This window comes from Eleginops maclovinus, chromosome 4 (assembly GCF_036324505.1).
Source record: "Eleginops maclovinus isolate JMC-PN-2008 ecotype Puerto Natales chromosome 4, JC_Emac_rtc_rv5, whole genome shotgun sequence".
In the NCBI taxonomy this organism is placed as follows: domain Eukaryota; kingdom Metazoa; phylum Chordata; class Actinopteri; order Perciformes; family Eleginopidae; genus Eleginops; species Eleginops maclovinus.
Window position 1 is genome coordinate 23441198 of NC_086352.1, and position 25885 is coordinate 23467082.

Sequence of the window (25885 nt, forward strand, 5' to 3'; positions counted from 1 at the left end):
TTATACATCTCTTTAAAATTATGATTAATATTGATAAGATTATTATTATTATTATTGTTGTAGTTTTTAATGACTATTCTAATGCATAGATGTTATTTACAACATGGCACATGTTCAAAAAATACAATACAATACAATACAATACATAAATTGTATTTATATATTTGTGCTATTTGACAGTTTCTGTGGTAATGGTTATTTTATATGGTCAATTCAAAAGTTATTTACAAATATTAAGCTTAATTTACGAAGCTGAAACCAGCTTCCACGGTATCACGCAGGGCAACGTTTTTGTTGGCCATCTAGTTTGAAACGCCACATGGGTTTTGTAAACATTGCTCGGTCTGTTGCATGTATGTTTAAAGACAACTGATGTATCAGCAACACCGTTAACGCTGACATCATTTTAGCCATCTTTTCGTAGTACCAAACATTGTCTGGTATGTAACTACCTCACAGTTTTTGTTAAAGATATTTAATCGCAGCTAGCTTAAGAATGAGGTTGTAGCTAACAGCTAGTAGCATGTAGCCTAGCTAAAGTTTACACTGTTGGTGCTAGCTCCAATCTGGCGTGTCACTGTGATGGATAAGTAACGTTTTCTGCTTGCCTTTCTTTTTTTTCCCTGTCAGTGAGGTAACTGTTGGACACGAATGTCTCTGAGGCTCCTGTCAGTGGATCCATCGGACCGGGGCTCTCAGAGATGCAGGCTGGGTCCAGGCTTGATGTCAGCGCTGGGTCTCGGTCTGGGCTCCCCGCTGCTGCTTTCTGTTCCCGGGGGGAGCTGCCTGTGCACCGCCTGGCCCCGGGCTGACCTGGCAGAGGGCTTCCTGCAGATAGACCTCAAATGTTCCTCTCGAAATCTGATCTTTCACCCACCCTCTCATGTCTGCTTGGACCCTGGCCAGCTCACACCTGTGCCCTGCCCCAAACTGAAACATGTGAAGATAACTGTGGTGGTCCAGAGTGTTGACTTTAAGAAACACACACCTCCCCGCCTTGTGCACGAGCTTGTGAAAGACATGCTGAGAGGTGTGTATGTTCACAACAAGCATGTGATAAACCTAATGGATTTTGACACAGAGATTAGATATGTTGTCATTGAAAACATTGATCTGGAGTCTGCCAGTGCTGGATTGATCACCTCCAAAACTGGTGTGGAGATAACTGGCATCCAGACGATCCGGCATTACTTGAGTCAGCTGCAGGGGCCATCATACTGTCCCACTGGGGGGTCTGGACGAGGTCAGCATACGTTGTCTGTGATGACATCATTGTTGTGTTTTCGCTCCTACATATGTTTCGCTGTATTGTAGGTGAGTGCCTCCCTGAGAGAGATGCTGCAGCTGCCCCTGCTCTATCCGGGCACCCTGAGCTCTCTCGGCGTGTCCTGTCCCAGAGGCGTACTCCTCCAGGGGCCTCCGGGTGTGGGTAAGACTCTGCTGGTCCGCAGAGTGGTGGGGGAAGTGGGAGCAAGCCTAGTGGTGGTTAGAGGACCAGAGGTAAAATATACAATAAATGACATTCTTCCATATGCTCTGTGTTTACATTAAATTATCGAAAGGTCTTTTTCTATGAACCAGAAGTCAGTCCTGTGACTGTGAGCCTGCGTATGTTTCAACTCTTCAGTCAATTAATATAAAGGACATTTTTGAGAAAAGTGTGTCATAAAAACAAATGCAGGTCTCTTTTAATGTAAACAGGAAGGCCAACCCACCTCTCCAGTATACATCCAAGAGCTTAAAGCTAGAAAACATTGATTTTATCCTGTGCATAACTCAACACTGCTGTGTTTCTCTCTCTGAACAAAATAATAGGATGATTGACAAATTTGACAATTTGTCTGTCAAAAACTAAATTCTTCTTTTAAAGCAATCCGCTACAGCATTTTCAAACTATTATAATTATCTTGATCTAAAAATACTTAAACCTGAAGCCAAAAATGGCTTATTACAAAGTAGCATTCCTTTAAAAACAAATGATTAGCATGTTACAAGAAGTTGTTCCAGAGATCTGTCGTTGCTGTACATTTTAAATAACAGATGGAAATGAATTAGTAAAATACTTAAGCCGCTTTAATTATAAGGATTCAGATTTAACCAAACCAAGGCCCCGTGATTTTACACTTAAAAAATAAACGCACTTACCTATTCCTATTCTGTAATGCATAAAGAAGCAATATGTCGCATAAATACATTTTCTTTCTTCTTCTAATGTGTTTATCTCATAATGATTGCAGGTGGTAGGAACACATCCGGGTGAGAGTGAGGAGAAGTTGCGTGCTGTTTTTGAGCAGGCTCGTTCTGCAGCTGAAGAGGGTCCGTGTGTTCTGTTTTTGGATGAGTTGGATTCACTGTGTCCAAAGAGGACTGGCTCGTCGGCTCCGGAGAACCGGCTGGTGGCTCAGCTTCTCACGCTGATGGATGGGATGAACCAGTCGGATCGCTTCCTCATTGTCGGAGCCACTAACCGCCCGGACAGCTTGGACCCAGCACTACGCAGGCCTGGAAGATTTGACAGAGAGGTGCAGATGATAAAATAGTCAACCTGATACATAATTATAAATGTAAATTGAGGCTGTGAATTTGTACATCTTTCCCCCAGGTTATCATTGGAGCTCCCACTCTGCAGCAGAGAAAGGACATCTTGTCCGTTCTGTGTGCGAGGATGCCGGTGGGTCCCAATGTGGACATAGCAGAACTCGCTCAGAGAACTACAGGCTACGTAGGAGCAGACCTCAGCGCCATCTGCAGAGAGGCTGCCATGCATGCTATACGAGAAAACTCAAAGGTAATTCTGTGTTTATCTTATCTTTATTTAGTCAGGCAGTCTCAGTGATAATTGAGTTTGCAAGTAAGACCTGAGATCATTTAACTGTTACAAGAATAAAAAACAATAGAACTCCTTGTTTGCAGTTAATGCCATTTCAAAGATGCATGCTTTAGTTTGTACATGTGGGATATCTACAGTTAAGTAGTTACTGTATAGTAGACTGTAGTTCTTATATTTTAATGACAGAGGAGATTCAAGGTGGTTTGAAAGCTTCAACAATAGAGTGTAATAGATTTAATAACTATGATGGTTATTCCTTATTAAGCCCATACAATCTTTAGATACAGAGAATAATGATGCATACAGTATACAGTCTGAAATGTGTCTTGAATGACTTATGATCATATTTTGCTGTTTCACTCATTAGATTTGATATACAGTGGGGCAAAAAAGTATTTAGTCAGCCACCAATTGTGCAAGTTCTCCCATTTAAAAAGATGAGAGAGGCCTGTCATTTTTATCATAGGTATACTTCAACTATGAGAGACAAAATGAGAAAAAAAAATCCAGGAAATCACATTGTAGGATTTTTAATGAATTAATTGGTAAATTCCTCGGTAAAATAAGTATTTGGTCACCCACAAACAAGCAAGATTTCTGGCTCTCACAGACCTGTAACTTCTTCTTTAAGAGGCTCCTCTGTCCTCCACTCGTTACCTGTATTAATGGCACCTTTTTGAACTCGTTATCAGTATAAAAGACACCTGTCCACAACCTCAAACAGTCATACTCCAAACTCCACTATGGCCAAGACCAAAGAGCTGTCAAAGGAGACCAGAGACAAAATTGTAGACCTGCACCAGGCTGGGAAAACTGAATCTGCAATAGGTAAGCAGCTTGGTGTGAAGAAATCAACTGTGGGAGCAATTATTAGAAAATGGAAGACATACAAGACCCCAGCTAATCTCCCTCGATCTGGGGCTCCACGCAAGATCTCACCCCGAGGGGTCAAAATGATCACAAGAACGGTGAGCAAAAATCCCAGAACCACACGGGGGGACCTAGTGAATGACCTGCAGAGAGCTGGGACCAAAGTAACAGAGGCTACCATCAGTAACACACTACGTCGCCAGGGACTTAAATCCTGCAGTTCCAGACGTGTCCCCCTGCTTAAGCCAGTACATGTCCAGGCCCGTCTGAAGTTTGCTAGAGGGCATTTGGATGATCCAGAAGAGGATTGGGAGAATGTCATATGGTCAGATGAAACCAAACTAGAAATTTTTGGTAAAAACTCAACTCGTCGTGTTTGGAGGAGAAAGAATGCAGAGTTGCATCCAAAGAACACCATACCTACTGTGAAGCATGGGGGTGGAAACATCATGCTTTGGGGCTGTTTTTCTGCAAAGGGACCAGGACGACTGATCCGTGTAAAGGAAAGAATGAATGGGGCCATGTATCGTGAGATTTTGAGTGAAAACCTCCTTCCATCAGCAAGGGCACTGAAGATGAAGCGTGGCTGGGTCTTTCAGCATGACAATGATCCCAAACACACCGCCAGGGCAACGAAGGAGTGGCTTCGTAAGAAGCATTTCAAGGTCCTGGAGTGGCCTAGCCAGTCTCCAGATCTCAACCCCATAGAAAATCTTTGGAGGGAGTTGAAAGTCTGTGTTGCCCAGCGACAGCCCCAAAACATCACTGCTTTAGAGGAGATCTGCATGGAGGAATGGACCAAAATGCCAGCAACAGTGTGTGAAAACCTTGTGAAGACTTACAGAAAACGTTTGACCGCTGTCATTGCCAACAAAGGGTATATAACAAAGTATTGAGATGAACTTTTGTTATTGACCAAATACTTATTTTCCACAATAATGTGAAAATAAATTCTTTAAAAATCCTACAATGTGATTTCCTGGATTTTTTTTTCTCATTCTGTCTCTCATAGTTGAGGTATAACTATGATAAAAATTACAGGCCTCTCTCATCTTTTTAAATGGGAGAACCTGCACAATTGGTGGCTGACTAAATACTTTTTTGCCCCACTGTATAAGACTGAACAGGGGAAAATATTGCACACTACAGTGCAAATTGATAAGTTGATTTTAAAGTTGACTTTGACTGAAATATGGTAATGGTACTTTATAGACCTTAAATAGCTTTTGCACAGTTATCCTATCCTACCCAGGACTCTTCTGAGAGTAGAAAGAGAATAAGAAAATAAAACAGCGTTCTCTTACTCTGTACATGGAACAAACTACAGATCTTGCACCAAATTACCTAAATTAAAAGTAAAGTAGAATTGACACTGAGTATAGTGCTTAGAATGGACCCTCTACTGCGTTGAAGTCATGTATGACCTTTCTGAATTGTTTTGCTTTGTTAATATTGTCTGTAGAGTTCAGGAGAGCAGGTGGTTGGTATGCTGCACTTCCAGGAGGCCCTGAAGGCGGTGCGGCCCTCCTGCCTGCGGGGCAGCCTGGGAAGGACGGAGCTGTGTCCGATGTCATGGGATCAGATTGGAGGCCTGGAAGAGGTCAAACTCAAACTAAAACAGGTAAATAAATGCTTAACTTGTTCAACATAAAACACAAAGCATTTTTTGACTTGTAAAGGAGAATATCTGTCATTGGAATTAAACACCCATATCTTCCCTCACCCTCTATTCTCTTGTGTCTGAACATCAAAGAGTATCGAGTGGCCGATGTTATACCCAGAGGCGTTTGTTCGTCTGGGTCTGTGTCGGCCCCGCGGCCTGCTGCTCTACGGACCTCCAGGATGTGCGAAGACCACGCTGGTGAAGGCTGCAGCGGGCTCCACTAACTGTGCCTTCCTGTCAGTCAGTGGTGCTGACCTCTACTCTCCGTATGTGGGAGACTCAGAGAAGGCTTTGGCGCAGGTACTTTCTTTTTCCAGTCTGTAATATCACCAGCTGTGTTTGTATCCTCATGTTCCACCGATTAACACATGCACCTGGCGGCCCACATACAGCTGTTTCGCCAGGCCCGGGCCTGTGCTCCCTGTATCCTGTTCCTTGATGAGATTGACTCTCTGATTGGCTCGCGATCTAGCAGTCAGACACCGAACAGTGTACAGACACGCCTCCTCTCTGTGCTCCTGAATGAGATGGATGGGATTGGGTTGAAGACGCTGGAGAGGAGAGGGACGGAGAAGATCCTCCAGGCGGAGGGGATGGAGGAGAATAGCACGCAGAAACAGGTCAGATTCAGTTCCTGTCAGGTTCTCCCAGTTAGGATTTCTTTATTGATCATAGCTCATTTTTATTTTCACCAACACTGCTTGCCTGCATTTGCTCAGTTTGTATCTCTGATAACTTCAGGTCGACCCATCCAATGGTTACTATAATTAAAACCACCAAATGTGTCCCACTCAAATGCTTCGAAGTGGATAAAAGGTCAAATTATGACAGCTTCTGGCAGACAACCACCAACCTGGTGATCAAAGGGGATACAAAGACAAATACAGGCAATCAGATGAAACAGCCCTTCTACTTGATTAAAATGAGCAATTTCTCTAGATTAGAAACTATAGTTCTGGTGGTTTGTACATTGTTAAAGCAGAAATGGTTCACATTTGACCTTATATTCAGTATGAGGTAATTTAGTCAACACTTTATTCTAAAAGCTGTTTTTGCTCCTTGACAGTTGGAGTGCCAAGAAGTATGCAACAAAGAGGTGATGGTTGTCGCCGCCACAAACAGACCTGACTGCTTAGACAGCGCCCTCCTCAGACCTGGCAGGCTGGACCAGATCATCTTTGTCCCTCCACCTGACCATCAGGTGAGTTATTTGTCTAAACAGGGAATAACTAGTGTTTGGTACAACAGCATAGGAATGTTTTGAGAAGTGATTTTAAATATGATAAACACAACTTTTAGTATTAGCCTTTAATTATTAATCTTCAACTAACCCCACATTGTCTGTCTCCTAGGCTCGTCTGTGCATCCTGAGGGTGTGCACACAGTCAATGCCTGTGGGTGCTGATGTGTGTTTGGAAGAGCTGGCTGCAAAGACAGAGCTTTACTCTGGAGCTGACTTGGAAAATCTGTGTAAAGAGGTAATGTGAACACCTTATTATTCTAAGATACAAAAAGTAATCATGGTCCAAAGTATTAACCCAGATAAACCGATAGAGGAAGAATGCCTGAAAATGTATTTTGTTTTCCCAGGCTGCTCTATTGGCACTACAAGAGGAGAACATGGAGGCTTCTACCATCAAACACACATACTTCCTGCGGTCCCTCAGCCACATGAGGCCCTCTCTCACTGCACAGCAGATTCAGTCATATCAAACACATCCCAGATGACGAACCACCATTTCCTCTGCATTGATACTATGTATTATTAAGAGATGAATATACATTTGCAATAAAATAAGTAAAACTTGACCTTTGGGTCTCTATTTTTTGTGGTGTTTTTTTTTACTGACCAGCCATTGACTTTCAGTTTTCAAATGTGGCCACTAGGGGGTACTGCACACTCATGATGTATTGATCATCAATTCAATCGGTTGACGGATTGGACTCCACTTGTGCATTTCAGAGCAGGAAGCTCTGTCTGTCTACGTGCCTTTCACCTCGTACTACCTCTCATCCAGCCTACATCAGTCGGGCTCACAGAAAGCTGCGCTATAGACATCAGAGACTTCTACGCAACAACAGGTGAGACATTTCACACTGCTTCCTCTTCAATTTATTGAGTTCAATTTACTGAATGGACTCCAAGCTTTATTGTTGAATGGAAATATTATTAATTTCTCTTTTAGGTAATTGAGAAATCAGAAAAAATGGTTGGATTTTTCCAAATGTTGAGAAAGAAAAAGGAGGTGAGATGGTCTCTACTATCTTAAAAGTGATTTTGTATTGTGGATATTGGATTTAGAGTCTGTGTTGTATACTTTATACATTTTGATATTATTGTGCAAATAAAAAAAAACAATCATTTGTTTCCTGTATTTCAGCTGATTCCTCTGATAGGGTTCATGGCTTTTGCTGGAATAGGAGCAACCTCGGCTGCTACCTACTTTCTCTTTACTAAAACTGATGTTATGTGAGTGTCACTTTGATTTTGCAAAATATTATCCACTCGGTATTTTATATATAAATATAATATTAATGGCTTTAAAATGCACTTAATTTTTACATGTGTTTATTCTTATATCATACTTACATATCAGCCTCATATATTCAATACTTAATAATAATGCAGCATTTTCCTTCATGGGTTTTAGTTTGAATAAGACCAGAAATCCAGAACCATGGGAGAAAATTGACCCATCAAAACCCCAAAAGGTAATCTCTCATATTCAGGATATTAAATAGATTGTATAAGTCATATTATATTTTTTGTATATTATTTAAAAAGGTTTGAATGATTTGAGCCCTTATTTATTCTTACTGGCACGTAAGACTAGCAGGATCTTCCAGCATGCATCTACAAACTGCTGAGTCACAGAGGAAGGAATGTTATCAAATTACTACCAGTCTGCTTTTACATCAGATTAAGGTTTATGTTGCCTCACATGTTGTTACACGTTGAAGCTAGTCATGGTATTTGTGGTAAAACTTGCAGTAGGTAAAGCCTGATTATGGTTTCTGAAATTTTGCTGCAGCTCATCACCATCAATCAGCAGTGGAAACCAGTGAAGGAGCTGGAGTATGTGAAGAGCCTGACTAAGTAGAAAAAGAGAATAAAGCATCTTCTAGAAACATCCACGGTCTGACCAGCTGCCTGCACCCCATCAGTCTAACAGAATCCTTTCTGCACAAACTAGGATACTTTAACACTCAGTGTGCGGAAATGCTTCTGCTCCACTGGTGGGGTTTCACCCGGCTCTGTAGTGACCCAGCCCAAGGACATCCATCCACAACAGTAAACAAATATGATAACAAATACTGATATTGCCATTAAATGATAATGTACAAATGTACTTTGGGTTTCTGTGATTGCAGCTAGAGAGCCAAACTAATATTAAATAAGCTGGGGTGTTCAATTGCTTTCAAAGTTGATGTACTATAGTGTATATTTTTGACCCAAATGGTAACGAAGATTGTAATGTTGTACTAATAAGTAGTGTACTGTGTAGTTTCAAAGAGTGTTGCTTTTGATGTTAAACATTCTATAAAAGTATGTATACAGGATCAACATGTCTTTAGCCTTTTCTTAACTTTTTCATTTAATTGAAAACCCTTCACATGCTTTTCACAAGCATCCAGGTCATGTGACCCCATGATTCCCAATCAAGGCAGCATTGTATTACTGCACTGAACAAGTAGGATACACCTCTTTATTATACGATTTGTTTGATTTATATGAATATTCTTAACTGAGTCATGGGAAATGAAAGTTGTACAAAAATAAAATAAGAAATGTAAATAAAAACATAAAACTTTCCATTAGATGGAGGTGGATTTCCATACATAAATCAACTGAAGGTGGACTAAAATAAAATGTGACAGATCTTCCCAATGTCGTGATACAATGCTGCATTGATTTGGAGTCACATTAAATAAAAGCTGTTTAAAAAAACGTATATGATCTTCTATTAAAAATATTATTTACATTTTTGAAGAAAACATTCATGACCCATCAGTAAAGCTAAAAGGTGTGCCACATAAGGCACAAATACTATGCAAGTTTGAGTCAGAAGACCGCATTAAATGTCTGTTTAATATCAAAAGTAAAACTGACGACACCTCAGTCATAATTTCATTCTTGACAAGAAAGCCTACGTAATAGCGCAAGCATGTTTCCTCAAATATTGTTCTATTAAAAGATTTGATTTAGAAACAAATGTGCGTGTGACAGGCTGGGGGAGTCAGAAGGAATTGAGAAATTGACGCAATGACGTTTTTTTCTCTTTCCATGCAATTTGTTGACAGTGAGAATAGTCAATAGTCATATGGTTAATTCCAGCAAAAGGTCATGGTCAGGTCAAAAGGTCTTGTGGCTTCAAATAGGTAGGTTAAATCTTAATATAATAATTTGTTATTACATGTGTAAATGTCATGAAAAGAGAGCAGACTCCTGAAGCTCATGCTATGGTAGACATCTCCAGAACAGCTTCTAAATGGACCTATAGGTTTTATTTATTTTTTGATTGCGTTTATTTGAAGGTCAATCATCAACCAACTATCATAGTACAACTTAATACAACCTTAAAGCCCTATGTCCTCCAAAAATGTGAGATCTGTTTTGCCATCTGCCGCTTACAACAAAAACCTTTGAAACTCGACCTAGTAAAACTTGTTTAACAGTTTAGAATTTTTGTATTACCATATTTACCAGACGCTGGGAGCATTGAATGCTGTTTGCAGACCAGGAAATGGTGAGATGTTGCCCTCTAGGACAGCTGTAAAGTAATAACTGCCATCCATGCGATAGGAAAAGGCACTCATCTGATTAGTTTATGGCTGCGGGGACATTCAACAGTCTCATTGGGTTTTGTAATAAGAGCCAATCCTCTTAATGTCCATCACCTATTTCAGAAGAGAGCCAAAGCTCTCCTAAACAGTGTCTGACTAGACTGCACTCTCTGGCTGACAAAGCTCACTGGACTGATTTTATAAATTATTAAGCTATAAACAGAGGGTGTGACCAGAGAGCGTGGAAAGCCACTTGTATTGTTTCTTGGGCGGTTTGCCCTGCTCTTCTATCAGGAAACACTTGTTCTGTTTGGTTTCACTTACATGTCTTGGTTACAATGTGAAATGATTATGTCATCGAGGGTGTTCCACATTTTCAGACATTTCCTTCCTCTTCAAAGCTACTGTAAAATTCCCTCCCAGTATGTTTTGAATATGACGTTAAATGCTAATCCATAGTCTTGTTTTGGAGCACAATATCAGTGCCCTTGTATCATGTTGTCAAATATACAATAGGGGAAGAGAGAGAGAGGGGGAGATAATTATTTCAGCTATCAAGCTTTGTGCAACTGACAAATTATTTAGGGAAACAATGACCAAAGAGGAAGGATATATTATGCTTGGCTGGAATTTGTGTACGTGACTCAATCGCAGTCATCATAACACCACAGACCATGTGACCAGCAGTAAAGCAGGTTGTGGCTTCCACATAGCATGTGAAGTGAGAGGTGAAAATCTGCTTTGTTATCTAGTGGTGCACGGCAATGCAATGATGATATTCAGAAGAAGGGAACCATGAGGACCTGCACATTGTTTCTTAAACTGGTTCAGACACTAGTGACTGCAGATGCTCATTAAGGCAGTTTATGGGTTTCTCAGGCAAGGCAGGGCAGTCAGGTGGATGCTGTAAATAATTGGCTCTGCTGCAATACAAACAGAAGATTCCCCCGCCTGTGGTTACCTGGAAACTGAGGCACTCCCTGTTAACTTGAGAAGTCAATAACGAACATTTGATATGTTTAATTTAAAATAAAACATTGTTTGGTGTTTAACTCCATAAGCAGCAGTTGATGTTTAATGTTTAAAATATGTGGGAAATTGACCACATTTTTATATACATTTTGAAAATCTAGAAAGGCTTTATTCCTTACCAAAAGTATGCTTGCAGTGTTACACGAATAAAAAAAAAAAGGTTTCAAAGTGGTTTCATCGTGTGAAGAACAAAAACAATGTGTGTGTGTGTGTGTGTGTCTCTCGCTCTCTCGCTCTCACACACACACACACACACACACACACACACACACACACACACACACACACACACACACACACACACACACACACACACACGGTTAAATAGAGTGTGATGCCAACAATGTGTATGCATGTTATCTTATCAAACTGTCAAGAGTTTCTCAGTGTTGTGGGGTAATGTTAGAAGTACTCCACCTAGTGTTCAAAAGCAACACTTCCTGCACACTGTAGTACGCAGCCCGCTGAATCTCAATTACCAATCTTGAATGTCTTTCCAACTTTTAAATTAAGTGTGTTGCTTAATTCACAATAATATTAATATTAAGTACTTGTTTTATTAAATTGAAAAACAACAAACAAATCTGAAACCATGACAGGAAAATAACGATCAAGATTTGAGTAAAGGAATGTGTGTTGATTGTTAAAGTGGATATTTTATGCAATAAATGCATTTCCATTTTCTTAGATGAAGTTGTTAGGAAAAATAGGTATTGAGAGGCAAGCATAGGATTAAATACTTTATTAGAAACATAAAGAGCGATGCAGTTCTTGATTTCCCGCAATGATTAATTTAAAACTAGGAAAAGATTTACAATAAAACCCCAACAGCCTCTCAACACTTGACAATGGAAACACTACAAACATAACCAACAAGTGAACACTGAAAACACAGCCAATAAGAAATACTGAAGGTTCATACATTTGTCTGTTTTATTATACTGTCAGTAAATGGAATTAAAAAAAACTAGTTTGGAGATTGAGACTGAAACTATAACACTGCAGCATTAACCATTTCACAAAGTCAGTCACTCTTTGATTGTCAGTTGTGTGCTCGCCTAAATGTAGACATGCTAACTAAAATGTCAGTGTTGAAAGTGTGGATCAGACCACTTTGATCCTTTCTATGGTTGTTAACTTGGTGTGATGTCTGCTAAAGGGACAAAAAGCTGGTTTGCCAAAGACTTATTATCAAATGATCAGAGATACCTTTTCATTTGCAGACATCCTCAGTGAAAAATAAAATCAAGTCGTCACAACTAGTGACCAAAAGTAAAATGTACATCTGATGATAAAACATCAGTTGAGACAAATCAAACACTAAAATACAAAAAAGTTGAAATAGGCTTCAATGGTGAATTAAGCAAGTTTTTTTTCAATTTTTCTGTAAGCATCCAAACTCTGAAAGCTGAGCAAGCGTACGAGGTCCCCAGAGGCTCGAGTGATCCAATAGTTGGAAATGTGCGTCTGCTTTCTTTTGGCACCAGTATTTTTCTGAGTGCATGTACGTACTGTTTACTGTGTCTTCTTCACAGCAGTGCAACATCCCAGGCCCTCTGTGCACCGTAATCTGCTCTCCTGTTTCTTGAAATGCACCGTTGGAGTGAATGTTTAGAAGAGTCTCTCTCTTTAGGCACTGGGCTGCAGGCAGTGTGTACAAGTGTGCACCAGCCTCAGCCTGTGCGTCTGCACCTGCACTGTGCACCTGCTGAGGCCGTAGGTGTGGAGCAGCAGGTGGCGCGCCTTGGCCTGGACGTCCTCCCAGTTGCTGGCACTAGAGGGCGCTGTGAACACAAATATCAGAATCAGAATACCTTTATTCGTCCCAGAGGGGAAATGTACATTTGTTACAACAAGTAAAGGGCCAAAGATAGCTTAATTATTAATTAATAATTGGAAAGAAGCATGCACAAAAATATGAAAAATAAAAGTAGAAATTACACAATTTACAAAACACACATCCTGTACCATTAACAGTTTTGAGACATAACAGCCAGGTGGAAAAATTAAAGGTGGAAGTATATGGTATATTGCAGTTATTTACAGTATATATATATAAGAAGTATTGCACAACAGGGGCATTATAGTCTAGTCTTTGTTGTTATATGTGTGTGTGGGTATAACAGTGTTAAACAAGTCACAGCCTGTCCAAACAGAACATTTTCCCCACAGATATTTTACCATGTCATGGCAGGAAAGCACAGGAATAATTAATTGAAAGGAATAATGACTGCACCCCTTCTGAGCCAATGTCAGGGCCCTGATGCGGGCCCACTGGGACTCTGAGCCATTGGTAAAGTCATGAGTAAAACCGTAGCGATCTAAATGTGTACCCACATAATTATTCAATAACTATAATACTTTTCTTGGTACATTAACAATTACAATAACACAACACTAGCGCTGACATGACCCTGCAGCTTGAATGTCACAAGAAATCCATGTTTTTTTGGTTTCCTTGCTGTTCACAAAACAACTGAGTTATTTTTGAGTTACTTTTCAGTATACCCTTATAGTAGTGTTCAAACTCTTTTATGGACTACAGCAGTAACTGTTATCAGACATGCTCTCAGTGTAGGCTCTGCCAGATTAGCTGCATGTGTAGAACTGCTCTGATAAAGGTTAAACAGCTCTCTCCTGCATCAATAAATAACACCTTCTATATTGTCGTTTTCACATGTCCTCTGTCAAGGTTCATCCATCATTTTTTCCCCCCCAGCAGCTTGAATTCAAACTGGAAAGACGGTCTTATATAAACCAACAAGGATATAATCTGAAAGCCAAGGGAAGAACTGGCAGTAAGGTTTCTTGAGAAAAGCAACAACTGAGATGAAATGAGAACTGAAGTCCTGAGAGAAATAGAAAATGCTATCTTTGGCAGAAACAAGTCACAGCGCATCATCTATACTTTGATCATACTTTTACTTTAAATAAATACTGAAGCCAAACACAAGCAAGTCCCAGAGCGGACCTAGCTACAGAGGGATAAAGACTTAAGGCAAATATATCTGATCTTACAGGTCACTGACATTGAACATACTGCCAAAGCAACACCCAAAACAACCTAAATCGATGTGATCAAGCCAAAAGCAGCTATTCATGAACACTGACATGTTTATTCTGAGAATCTGTAAATGGATTGGAAAGTAGTTGATCCTGTAGACTTTTTATCTAACGTGACAGAGTATAGAACATCTTGTAAACAAATGAAGATCCAAAATCAGGACAAACCAAGCCAACAGAAACATATGTAGAGAGATTGCAAGATGCATCACTGCCATAGTATTTCTAGTCTTGACTTGGTTTGTTTAAATATTTATGAGTTATCTGTTCACTTTATTAGAGCTGACATAAGAACAATAATCTGCAAGTATTTTGATGATTTGAGTTTGTTATTTTACAAGAAATAGTATCTGTATTAAGGCTGAAACAAACATATGTAATATGTTCTGAAGCCCCTTGCATATGGACATATGTATATCTGCGATTGCAAAACCTACAAAGTAAGAAATGTTTCATGAAGCTTGTTAATAAATAAGTCATAATAAATCACAAAATAAATTAAAACAACCTTTTTTTGAGTGAAAACTAAGGAAGCAAATGTAAACAAAGGATACAATACTTGACTAACGATCCATATAATAATACTTTGTCCTGAGGATATTATGTTTCTCACCGAGCTGCAGATGGGCTATTGCTGCAGTCTTGTCCCCTGTAAGCGCCCAGACGTTCAGCTCATCCACTGACTGGACGTCCTCCAGCTTCAGGAGGTCTTCTTTGATTCTCAGAGTGTCCAGATGCCTGGGAACACCTGAGGATAAAATAGACTCCTTAATGCACCTAGGCCACTTTAAATAGTCAACATTATCTCAAAGCACTGTGGGACCAAAGCCGGAGACTCACCCTCCAGCAAGATGACTATTGTGTCTCGTATGATGCGGAACGTGGTGAAGAGTACCAGGATGGAGAAGATGTAGGTACAGATGGGGTCTGCCAATTTAAAATCCGGCTGTGAAGTCAGAGAGTTACATCAGATCAATTCAAATCAAAGTTGCAAATGAATGCATGCTTAGCCACCCCTAGATTTTATATACATTTAAATCTTAGGAGCATAAATTAGTTTACAGGTGAATTCATGGAAAATAATGTCTATATTATAGTTTGAGAATAAATGTTTTTATATGGTTAAAACTAACATTTGGTTTTACAACATAACGGCCTATGCTGAATGGTTCATATCTTGGGAGTCTTCTGTTTAATAATTGTCAACACTTATTCACCAGCTTTATATCTAAAAACAAACATAATTGCTTGGTTTGTACAAAACAACATTTTTTGACTGGTTCTACATGGTAAAATGATTCTTTAAGAAGGTTGGGTACCTTAAAGCGGACAATGTAAGCCGCTATGAGCACCCCGACACTCTGGACCAGGTCTCCCAGAGCATGGATGAAGGCAGCTCTTACAGCGAGGCTGCCCTGCTGCCCAGACTGGGAACCTGAGGCGGCCGCAGAGCCGTGAGAGTGGCCATGGCCATGAGAGTGACCATGGCCATGTGAGTGACCATGACCGTGGCCGTGAAGGTGACCACCTTGGTTTAACAGGAAACCCATTCTGTAATACACAGAAAAAAGGAAAGAAAAAGGAAGTTATTTAGGTTATCCAATCAGGGTTGACTCACCCTCTAAATATGGTCAAACATTAAACACTGGGGATCATCAACAGGACAATTGACTTAAAAACAGGACTTTGGACCAATTTTATTTGACACTCATAAGCATGATTACAGTGTTGTCATCTCGTGCACAGTAATTATGTCAAGGGACTTTATATGAAAAGAATTTGTACTTACATGAGGTTGACAGCCACGCCAACAGCTGCAGTGATGAGCATGACATCTCCATCTATGTCGAACTCTTGGTGTATTGTCCTTTGAACGGCCTCATAGAGCAGTATGGCCGTCAGGATGTAGATGAGCACCACACTGAGGACTGCCGATACAACCTCTAGGTATGGAGAATAACGGTCAGTTGTACGTAGAAAGCACCTTCTCTATATAATATGACACAGAAGCTTTGAGAAAACCCAGATAACTAGGGGTGAACAATCACAGCTAAGCAATAGTGGCAAAAATGAGGAAACAGTACCAAAACTATCAATAGCTTTGTGTTATTTGTTAGGCAGAATAATTAATTGAATGTTAACAATTTGAAATGTCCAATCAATTAAAATGTAAGAAATGTAAGAATGTATGTTTAGACTTCAGGATTATAAAGATGCTTCTCTGTCTCCACTGTATTTCACATGCTGTCTCTGATCAAATACATTTTCTATTAATGCCTCCCACGAGGATCCAGCTGGAACCTTGTCCTGTTATTCATTTATATAAATCTTAGTGTCTTTCATCTGTGACTGTCAAAATCAACTGAAGTGGACAATATTGTTTCAAGATCTACAGAGAATTTTTAGTTTTGTATCAATTTAGTCCTTAATAAAACAAAACAATATTCATTTTATTCTACACATCAGAGAGATAAGATTACAACAACTAACAAAGTCCTTTTAAACTCACGCATCACTACAGTTAAATACAGTATCACATTGTAAACACTTTTGGTAAACAACATCAGAAGTTGTGATTTGCAGTACAGGTTTAACCTCCCCTCTGACGTGTAGAGAGAGGATGTGAAGCAGTTTATTTTTCAGTGGTGTTATAGAGACGTGGCCTCTGGACTTAAATCATCCTTCTGTCCCTTTCATCACAAGAGGTAGTTTTTATATGACAACATTAATTATCAAGTATTGAGTCATTGACATTCCCTTGGTGGATAGATGCAATCTAGTACCATATAATGGCTGCTCTGATCACCGAGACCATCCATATCTATTTCTGTCACACAGAGGGAGTGATATGAAAGAGGAAGTGTACAGAGGAAGTGTGAATGCTTCCGTGATCATAAACTCACCGAGGCGATGCAAGCCGAAGGTAAATCTCCTTGTGGGTGGTTTGGTGGACAGCCAGAGGGCCAGCAGAGAAAACAAAATGCCCACCACGTCTGTTAGCATGTGCACAGCGTCAGTCATGATGGCTAAGCTGTTTGACAAGTAGCCACCTGAAAGTAGAAGGCAAACAGATTTTAAAATGATATCTGCAGAGATCTATCGAAAATATTTGTGCATGCACAGATGATAAGATAGAAAAATGTGTGCATATTGCACAGCACAATATGTGGTTACAGTCTTGGTACAACGTGACAGATACTCCTTGGTACAAAAAGAAGATGTTATTACATGATTTACTTGGCAAATAATGATTACATTTATTAAAAGTGACAAAATAGTATGCAATATATTTCCTAGAAAATCTCACGATGACCCTGGTGAACTGTCACTTGCAATCATCAAAATGTATTAAGAATGTTCCACTGTCATAGTTTGAAAATAGAAAATAGATTTATAAAGAAAAGCACAAATGTTGAGAGATAATTATGCAATGGCTTTCGAAATGGCCAGTAACACTCAGTGGTTTGTATGGTTGCTTCATGGCTTTCTTTGTGGCAAAGTTATTTTTTTTGGTATAGTTATAATCAACTATTATATTTATTATTATTATTTATAAGCAGATTTGTTCCTGTCTTTTACAATTTCTTGATTTTCATGATGATGTCTTTAAATGTGTTTTTCGGTATTCCCAAAACCAAATGATATTGAGTTAAATAAACAAAATAAAAAAGAAGAAAAGCAGGAAATCCTTATATGTGAGAGACTGAAAACAGAATCTTTGCATGAAAAACTACTTATTCTTTTTCTGAATATATTATATTAATGATTAACCCATTAGTTGACACAATCATTGCTTCTCTCATATATTTTAACTACACAATGTATAAATAATAATATAAAAATAAGACTAAGACTAAAATAAATCAATAGAAGATAATTCAGCATAGACAAGTCAGCAGAACAAGCTTTCAGAGGCGGAAATTCTGGCTGGACATATCATCAATCTTGGAGGCCTCCAGCCGACTGAGAAAAACTGAGGGGTTAATGTTTTATGAGGTTAGCAAAGGCATTCTGTTTCAGACAAGGTAGCCAACCAAACCTGCTTTACAGGAGACATTAAAGTTCATTTTCTCAACAATGTCTCTCTGTTTGCTCATTGTAAGATATTGCCATTGGTTGTGTTCATCTGAACAGCCATGTCCACACAAACTCAAGGCTAAGCACAGGCGTCATTTGTCCCCAGCTGATTTGAAAAGGTTCAATCGACTAATTTCCTCTCACTTATCTCCTGCAGTCATGGATGTAAAACAACGTTTATTTTGATGTTTTATTGTCTTTCACCAGCCTTAGCAAGACTTCCCTAAATTTCCTAAAAGTGGTCCAAAAACTGCTGCGAGCATTTGACCAAGTGCTCCAGAAGGTCTCATGTGACTCCCATTTCGATTCCTTTCCACTGGCTTCCCATCAAATCTATTTAGTTTAGATCCTTGCCTGCCTACATTAAAGAGCACTGCGGCCCTACATCAGGTCTGAAATTCTCTCATCCTGGTTTGTTGGTTGTCCCTCGCTTCAGGCTCAAGACAAAAGGAGAAGGTGCCTTTAAGGTTGTAGCTCCTGAACTTTGGAACACTTATTCATTTTACTTCAGATCTGTGCAGACTTTTGTAGTGTCACAATGCCAATTTGTTCCAACCTGTTTTTATTCCTTTTTATATATGTTGAGCTTGATGTTGGTAGCTCTTGAGTGTCGTTTTGTCTTTCACTTGTTATTTTGTGGGGGGTTTTAGACACAAAATCACTTTTTAAGGTATGCTGCATGAACACATTTGTCATTATTATTATACACTGCCTGGCCAAAAAAAAAGGTCACAAGCCTGTGGGGGCAGTGCTATGATCTGGGGTTGCTGCAGTTGGTCTGGTCTAGGTTCAGCAATGGTATGTGACCAAATAATGAGGTCAGCTGACTACCATATACTGAATGACCAGGTTATTGCATCAATGGATTTTTTCTTCCCTGATGGCACGGGCATGTTCCAAGATGACAATGCCAGGATCCATCGGGCTCAAATTGTGAAAGAGTGGTTCAGGGAGCATGAGACATCATTTTCACACATGGATTGGCCACCACAGAGTCCAGACCTGAACCCAATTGAGAATCTTTGGGATGTGCTGGAGAAGACTTTGCGCAGTGGTCCGAATCTCCCGTCATCAACACAAGATCTTGGCGAAAAATTAATGCAACTCTGGACCAAAATAAATGTTGTGACATTGCAGAAGCTTGTGGAAACGATGCCACAGCGAATGCGTGCCGTAATCAAAGCTAAAGGCGCTCCAACAAATATTACGAGTGTGACTTTTTTTTGGTCGGGCAGTGTATATTTTAAACTCTATTACTATGATCTCCATAGCCAGTTTGTATTCAACATCTCTTTTGTCATAACTGGAATAACTAGCAGTATTTAAAAATGATACGGCTCTGAAAAAGATTAAGAGACCACTCCAAACGTTTCTTAAATCTCAAACTCTACATGTATGGCAGCCATTTAATTCCAGTGTCTGTTGAATTCCAACACAAAGAAATGTTGTCAGTAGTTTATATAATAAAATAAACACATGTTCATTTTAATGGAACACAGACCTATAAAGAGTAAAACCAGAGAAACTGATAATGCTGGATTTGTCTCTTAATTTTTTCCAGAGCTGTATGAAGTTTGAGGTTCACTCTGCACACCTTACCGACAATTTCCCCTGTCATGAAAAGGAAATAGAGCAAAGCTGCCATGACAAGCCTCTTCATCACTCTCTTCTGTTTGATGCTCTCCCTCTTCTTGGTGCAGTTCTCACAGGGGTCCATGTTGACCCCCGGGCTGCCCAGGCTGGAGGAGGAGTCCAGCAGGGAGTCATCATCATCCGCCGACACCACCAGCGTGTTTACTGCCACCCCGTTGGACGTAGCCCCGGAAGAGTAGTCCGACATCTCCCCGGAGACAACCACCTTAAGCTTGTTGAATTTGGGCGTCTCGTCTTCCCCCAGCTCGTTGGAGAAGTCAAAGGGCTCGGTGTCGCTCAGGCCCCAGTCGCTCCTCTCTCTCCTGAAGGCGGAGCGCACCTTGTTGAAGAGCCTCCCTCCAGACATCTTTACTAACAATCAGGTTTATCCAGGCCTCTCTATGTTATCAGTTCCATCGTTATAGGTTCAAGTCTTGCATATCTACTCCAGTTGAGTTCCTAGAGGATAAAAAGAAATGAAACTTTACTACAACTCAGTAATTCACTCCAGATCCTATCAGATTATCAGTATAGAGTTTGTGACTATGTTCCTGCTCATTCCCCTTGTAGTGCTGGTAAACTTTGAGTCATCTTAAAAAATAGCATAGGCTAAAGAGTAACAAGCTAGCTAGTAAACGCAAGCCTTTTTGTCATGACAGTTCGCCACACACGTACTTTCGATGTAGTATGTTGATAAGAAATATAAGCCAGCTTACCTAATAGATGTCTTTTATGGCTGTAAAGTCCCGATTCTTCTTTAAATTGACAACTGTCATCGTAAGACTGGTGTAAACATTACTCGTTGCACTAACCTCTTCCTCCTCTAGTCTGCACTAGCAAGTTTGGTTTCACCCGCATCACGTGATGACGCAAGTGTCACATGACGTTCTTTCCAGACGCAGCAACATATCCAAACATCTCTGCAGTTGTTTCTCTTTCTTGTAAGCGAAATAACGGAACCCATTACACGAAGTTACTGTTGAATAGACAATCAATCAGGTAACTATGTTGTGAATGTTAAGAGTTAGTGTAGTTAATAATGTGTGACGTTATGAAGCTGCTCAGCATGTTAGCTAAATTACTTCCTCTATGGTCAGATACTCGATGTGCTGATAAGCTAACTGATCATTTACATCCCGAAAAATGCGTCTGATTTATTGATGCCTCTTTTCCAAGTTATAAAGCAGCCTGGGTCAACAGAGTCGTTGCATATGGAGGTAGAGGAGATGGAAGAAGAAGGACCTCCACACATTGAAGGTGTGTGTGTGTGTGTGTGTGTGTGTGTGTGTGTGTGTGTGTGTGTGTGTGTGTGTGTGTGTGTGTGTGTGTGTGTGTGTGTGTGTGTGTGTGTGTTTGATCTGTCCCCTGCTGTCTTCACTTTTCTGAAATGAATTTCTGTATAGATTGGTAGGCTATCAGTTTATGCCTTCCATGGGGAAATTCACGCACCCTTATTACATATCTATATGACTGTGTTGTTCCCCAGCTCAATACATTTTTGACACAAAGGGTTTTACTTTCTCTGCTAAGTTTTCTCCCTAGGTAAAGGTTCAAAGTATGATTTCATTCCTCATTTTTTTCAAACCAGCTGCCAATCATGGCCAACTGATGTTATACTGCTTAAAACCTTTGCCCTTAAGTTTGTGTGTATGACATTTTTGTTACTTACCGATACCTCTTACAAGTTGGACCTTGCGAACATAGTAATAACATCACAGTGGGCATCAAAATATGGTTTAAGTTGAAATGAATATATAAAGTGTTGTACTGTCATTGCACAGTTTTTGTTTAACCCCAACACAACCATCTCTGTTATTACATATTGAGGCGTCAGAGGACATGAACACTCACCAGTCCTGAACATGGGTGTCATTTAATCATCTTTGTGTCAACATTGTCCAATATACTTGCACTGTTTTATTTTGGTGAAAATAAATGAATATAGGATGGACTTAACCATGTCTTCAGTACTAAGACCACCTAGAAGGATTGCTACCTGGTTGGTTTATCAAAGAGACCTGTGTGACACAATACTAAATACATTATTTCCTCAATATTTGACAGAGCTCCAGTTGGCACAGCAGGACTCAGAGTGTATGGAGAGCCCAGCCCCTGTAGAGAACGTGTTTGTGGATAAGAAAGCTGTGGACAAACTCACAGAGGGATTACTCTCTCACTACCTACCAGATCTACAGAACTCTAAACGAGCCATGCAAGAGCTCACGTGAGTATTTACCTTGCATGTTTTTAAATTTCACTTCATAAGTACTGCCATCCCTAATACATACAAATGTCACCAGTATTACCTCACCACAATGGTTTTAATAAGCACAGCCTTATCCAAGCTTCTTGTCGATAAATCTTTAAAAGTAGCTGGAGGTTGACAAGATTAGAAACATGTTAATACATTCCATGGTGGAGAAAGTTTATAATGTTTTTCTTCCAACTAAAGATTACAATCAGTGACTTCAGGGATATGTTGTCCCAAACAGGTTTTGTTGTTGGTTCATTCACTTGATTAGTAAGCACCTCAATAAATAAAGATAGTGTGGATAATTTATTTTCAATGTGTCTTTGCTTGCTTCTCTGAAAAAGCACCATGAGATCAAGGAATTATGTAAATAATAAATAATTAAAAATGTGTTTGTCAATTTTCCTTCAATGTTTAGGATGGTCCCATCCAACTCAGAGTTAAAGATTTCAGAAAGGTTGAAATTACTAGTACAGAAAAGCAAAACAGAGTCAGTCAGTATGTGATTCATATAATGAAAGACACCAGTATACAACTCTGTGGCCAAGTTAAACAGAACTGGATGGATGGGTCGTCCTTTTGCAGTAATGCTGGTAGTGCTGAGTTTACCATCAATGCTATCAACATGCTCGTATGTAAAGAATAAAGCCTTCCAAAACAACCTTAACTGTCTTCCACAAACACGAGCGATGTGCATCACTTATAAACATCCAGAAATATATCTAAATGATATTTTCTACATATTTATCCTGATAGAAGTCTGCGCTCCGAGTTTAAGCTGCTTCCTTTGGGCCGGAGGTTCGTTGTCCCAAAGAGCAGAACTAAGCGGTATAAACAGCTTCATCCCAGCAGCTATTGCACAAATTAATAAATCATAGGATCATAGGAGCGTCACACAGATGCCTATTTATTTATTGATTGATGAATTTTGAATGTCCATGCATGTCCATGTTTTTAGATGTTTTTAAATGTTTTGATATTTGACGGAGCAGGGTGTACTTGTACTTTTATATGTCTGTGTTGTTTTTAGAGTGTCAGGATGGATCCCTTGTCTTTCTTGTTGCAAACCAAATCTACCTACGGGTATAAATAAATAACCTGAACCTGAATATTTAGAAGTTGTGGTTTCAATTTAAGAAATGTTTTGATGAAAAAAGGCCTCTTGACTCAATTTCTTCCCCTCCATTTTTATCCGACCAGACAAAATCAGGTGATATTGTTAGACACACTGGACCAAGAGGTCACCAAATTCAGAGATTGTAATGCCTTACTGGACCTCAATTCACTGGTATGTTGGGACTGAATTATAATCTTATTTTTTACACTTTGTTTTCTTTACCAACCAACAGGAATGATTTCTAATCCAATTTGTTGTATCTAGTTTACAGAGGCAAAGGTTTACCACAATAAGCTGGTAAACATAAGGAAAGAGATGATAATGCTACACGAAAAAACAACTAAACTAAAGGTACCTTTCTGTTAAATGTATTTCTAGAAAATGGGTGATGCCTTGCTCAAAAATGGCATCAAATATTTGTGTATTGATGCAAAAAAATAGGTTCAAACACTGTTTGAATGCCGACTTGTGTCTTCTCTCAGAAAAGAGCTTTGAAGCTGCAGCAGCAGAAGCAGAAGGAGGCGCTGGAGAAGGAGCAGCAGCGTGAGAAGGAGCTCGAGAGAGAAAGGCAGCTTATTGCCAAACCTGCGAAAAAGTCTTAGGATCCCCAAGTATGCCTGCTGTATGACTGGACCGTACAGGTGCTTTTGTATGCCTTAGCCTATTTATTACCATCAACTATACTACACATGACTGCTGAACATTTTCCAAAGCAAAAGTATTTAAGACTTTAAAAAAGATAATTTCTGAGCTTTTGGGCTTTTTATTTCACTGGAGACAGGGAGAGGAGAGAGAGGAGGGATTAGATACGGTTTAGTTTCCATCCCAGAATCGACCAGGTACATTGTGATCACATTATATCCATTTGACATCTCTAGGAGACTGACCCCTCAGCATTTTTACATTTCAGAATCTGTTTCACTGCCATCCAGTCATTTTGATACTGTAATAATATCGATTCAAATTGGCTCGATACATGTGATCTATTATAGTTTAGTTATTGTTGTATGGTAATGCAGTTGACAGTGGTCACTAATGTGACATGTTTGCTCTGAATTACTCTACAGTTTTTAAAAGAAAAGTACATACGTCTTTTCATAGCTTTGTCGTTTGAATTCTCAGCAGGTTTTTAAAAGACAGACCATTCAAAGTGTGTTTTTTTGTGTTAGAAATAACACCCCTATGTACTACCTTTTTAGCTACAGAAATACTTTTGTGGGACAGCTTCTGGAGGAAAAATTGAATAAATTGGTTTGAAATGGGGCTGAGATATGGCTTTAAACACTGCGTTTCTTCACATGTATGACGCACACATCTTTATACGTGCACTGAATTAGAGAATTAGATTTGTTTATGTGAAAGTTAAAAAAAAGGATTTATTTTAAGAAATTAATTGAGGAAAATCCATTCCAATTTCTTTAACACAAGTAAAAGTAGGGTGATATGCTTTGGGATATGGTTCACGTAAACAGTACATGTGATTCTTGGTAAGTAGGCTAAAACGTGCAATAAGCATGGTATGGTCCTTTATGATGTTGCCAATATCACCACAAACCAAAGACATGGACTAAATCATCAAATGCTGGTACTTCTCACTGGTGACAAAAACAAACTCGAGCACTTCCCTGAGAGTGGAACAAATCACTCAAAGACACTTGAGCCGCCGTCGGACAATTACCAGGAGGAGAATCAATGTGTTTGCTGTCTTTTGTTAAATATTAAGTGTTAATATAAGTTGTTACATACCCTGTTAGTGTTGAAGTTATATAACAGGTATGTTGTTTAGATAGATCTGCACTAAATATAACTGACTTTATTTCTGGGGTCCAGATGATGAATTTATGAAAATTTGTACAAAACCTTACCCCCGCTATACACAGCAGCTGTTTATAATTTGTTAATGTGTTATTTGTTATTGTTAATTGATCTGTTAGAGCTCTCAAAAAGGCGCTATGCACTACTCATGCCTGGAACTCCACTGTTTATGAAATTAATAATAAAAATAACACTAACTGGCCTGATGTGAAGCGGATCTAATTTTATTAATTAGGTGTGGTTACCTACTGTAAATACCCTGTGCCCTATTGCGCTATCCAGTGCTCACAAACAATATCAAAAATATACAAATGGGCACAACAATGTCTACGCTGTGCACTTCTGTAGTGGTAGTTTTCATTGTTGCACACATTTTATAATGCCAAATTGGTTCTCAAGTGTGTGTTTAATAGATTAACTTCTTTATGCCTACAGCATGGTGTGAAATAGGTCTGCAACTCACAATTATTTTCATTGTCAATTCATTTGCAGACTATTTACAACTCAAAATGGTTTGGCTTGTTTTGGTTTGGTCTACACAACAGTAAAAATGTCATTCCCATTTCTTAGAGCCCAAGGTTTAAATGTGTTAAAAACACCCAAAGATATTCAGTTTGATAAGATAGAAAACAACAACAACAAAGAAACAATGCATTTATGCATTACAAACTTTTAAAGATTCATCAACTATCAAAATAGTGGGCAATTTTTTCAGTCAATCATCTAATCATTACAGGGCCATGTGTACAA

The 25885-nt window shown here is 39.3% G+C and overlaps 4 protein-coding genes and 1 long non-coding RNA gene across 6 annotated transcripts; 3 read left to right on the top strand and 2 right to left on the bottom strand.

Moving 5' to 3' along the window:
• The first annotated feature begins 301 nt into the window (after nucleotides 1-301).
• Nucleotides 302-7172, top strand: afg2b (AFG2 AAA ATPase homolog B). Its single transcript, XM_063881651.1, is given in 12 exon segments — nucleotides 302-440; nucleotides 631-1206; nucleotides 1208-1243; nucleotides 1315-1500; nucleotides 2238-2522; nucleotides 2603-2788; nucleotides 5163-5321; nucleotides 5454-5663; nucleotides 5756-5983; nucleotides 6430-6564; nucleotides 6716-6841; nucleotides 6954-7172. Coding segments are annotated over 11 exon segments (2244 nt in total). The 5' UTR covers nucleotides 302-440; nucleotides 631-651; the 3' UTR covers nucleotides 7092-7172.
• On the bottom strand, nucleotides 4819-10375 carry LOC134863249 (uncharacterized). Its single transcript, XR_010165639.1, has 4 exons — nucleotides 10060-10375; nucleotides 6695-6829; nucleotides 5424-6577; nucleotides 4819-5291 (listed from the first exon to the last, which is right to left on the bottom strand). It is a non-coding gene; the product is annotated as an uncharacterized LOC134863249 (long non-coding RNA).
• Nucleotides 7302-8924, top strand: c4h15orf48 (chromosome 4 C15orf48 homolog). Its single transcript, XM_063881656.1, has 5 exons — nucleotides 7302-7445; nucleotides 7550-7609; nucleotides 7745-7833; nucleotides 8015-8075; nucleotides 8396-8924. The coding sequence occupies exons 2-5, from the start codon at nucleotides 7571-7573 to the stop codon at nucleotides 8462-8464; spliced, it is 258 nt and encodes an 85-aa protein (XP_063737726.1). The 5' UTR covers nucleotides 7302-7445; nucleotides 7550-7570; the 3' UTR covers nucleotides 8465-8924.
• A 1532-nt stretch (nucleotides 10376-11907) lies between the features above and the next one.
• slc30a4 (solute carrier family 30 member 4) lies at nucleotides 11908-20836 on the bottom strand. The gene is made up of 8 exons (XM_063881652.1): nucleotides 20669-20836; nucleotides 19920-20411; nucleotides 17147-17293; nucleotides 16033-16186; nucleotides 15563-15794; nucleotides 15084-15189; nucleotides 14857-14991; nucleotides 11908-12964 (listed from the first exon to the last, which is right to left on the bottom strand). Exons 2-8 carry the CDS (start codon nucleotides 20317-20319, stop codon nucleotides 12810-12812), a joined length of 1329 nt encoding a protein of 442 aa, XP_063737722.1. The 5' UTR covers nucleotides 20320-20411; nucleotides 20669-20836; the 3' UTR covers nucleotides 11908-12809.
• bloc1s6 (biogenesis of lysosomal organelles complex-1, subunit 6, pallidin) lies at nucleotides 20780-25337 on the top strand. 2 transcript variants are annotated; one of them, XM_063881654.1, is made up of 6 exons: nucleotides 20780-20893; nucleotides 21129-21209; nucleotides 22017-22176; nucleotides 23404-23491; nucleotides 23585-23671; nucleotides 23803-25337. In XM_063881654.1, the coding sequence occupies exons 1-6, from the start codon at nucleotides 20833-20835 to the stop codon at nucleotides 23920-23922; spliced, it is 597 nt and encodes a 198-aa protein (XP_063737724.1). In that variant the 5' UTR covers nucleotides 20780-20832; the 3' UTR covers nucleotides 23923-25337. The 2 variants fall into 2 exon arrangements, with proteins under 2 accessions (XP_063737724.1, XP_063737725.1); XM_063881655.1 differs by having other exon boundaries at nucleotides 20793-20951.
• Nucleotides 25338-25885: the final 548 nt, after the last annotated feature.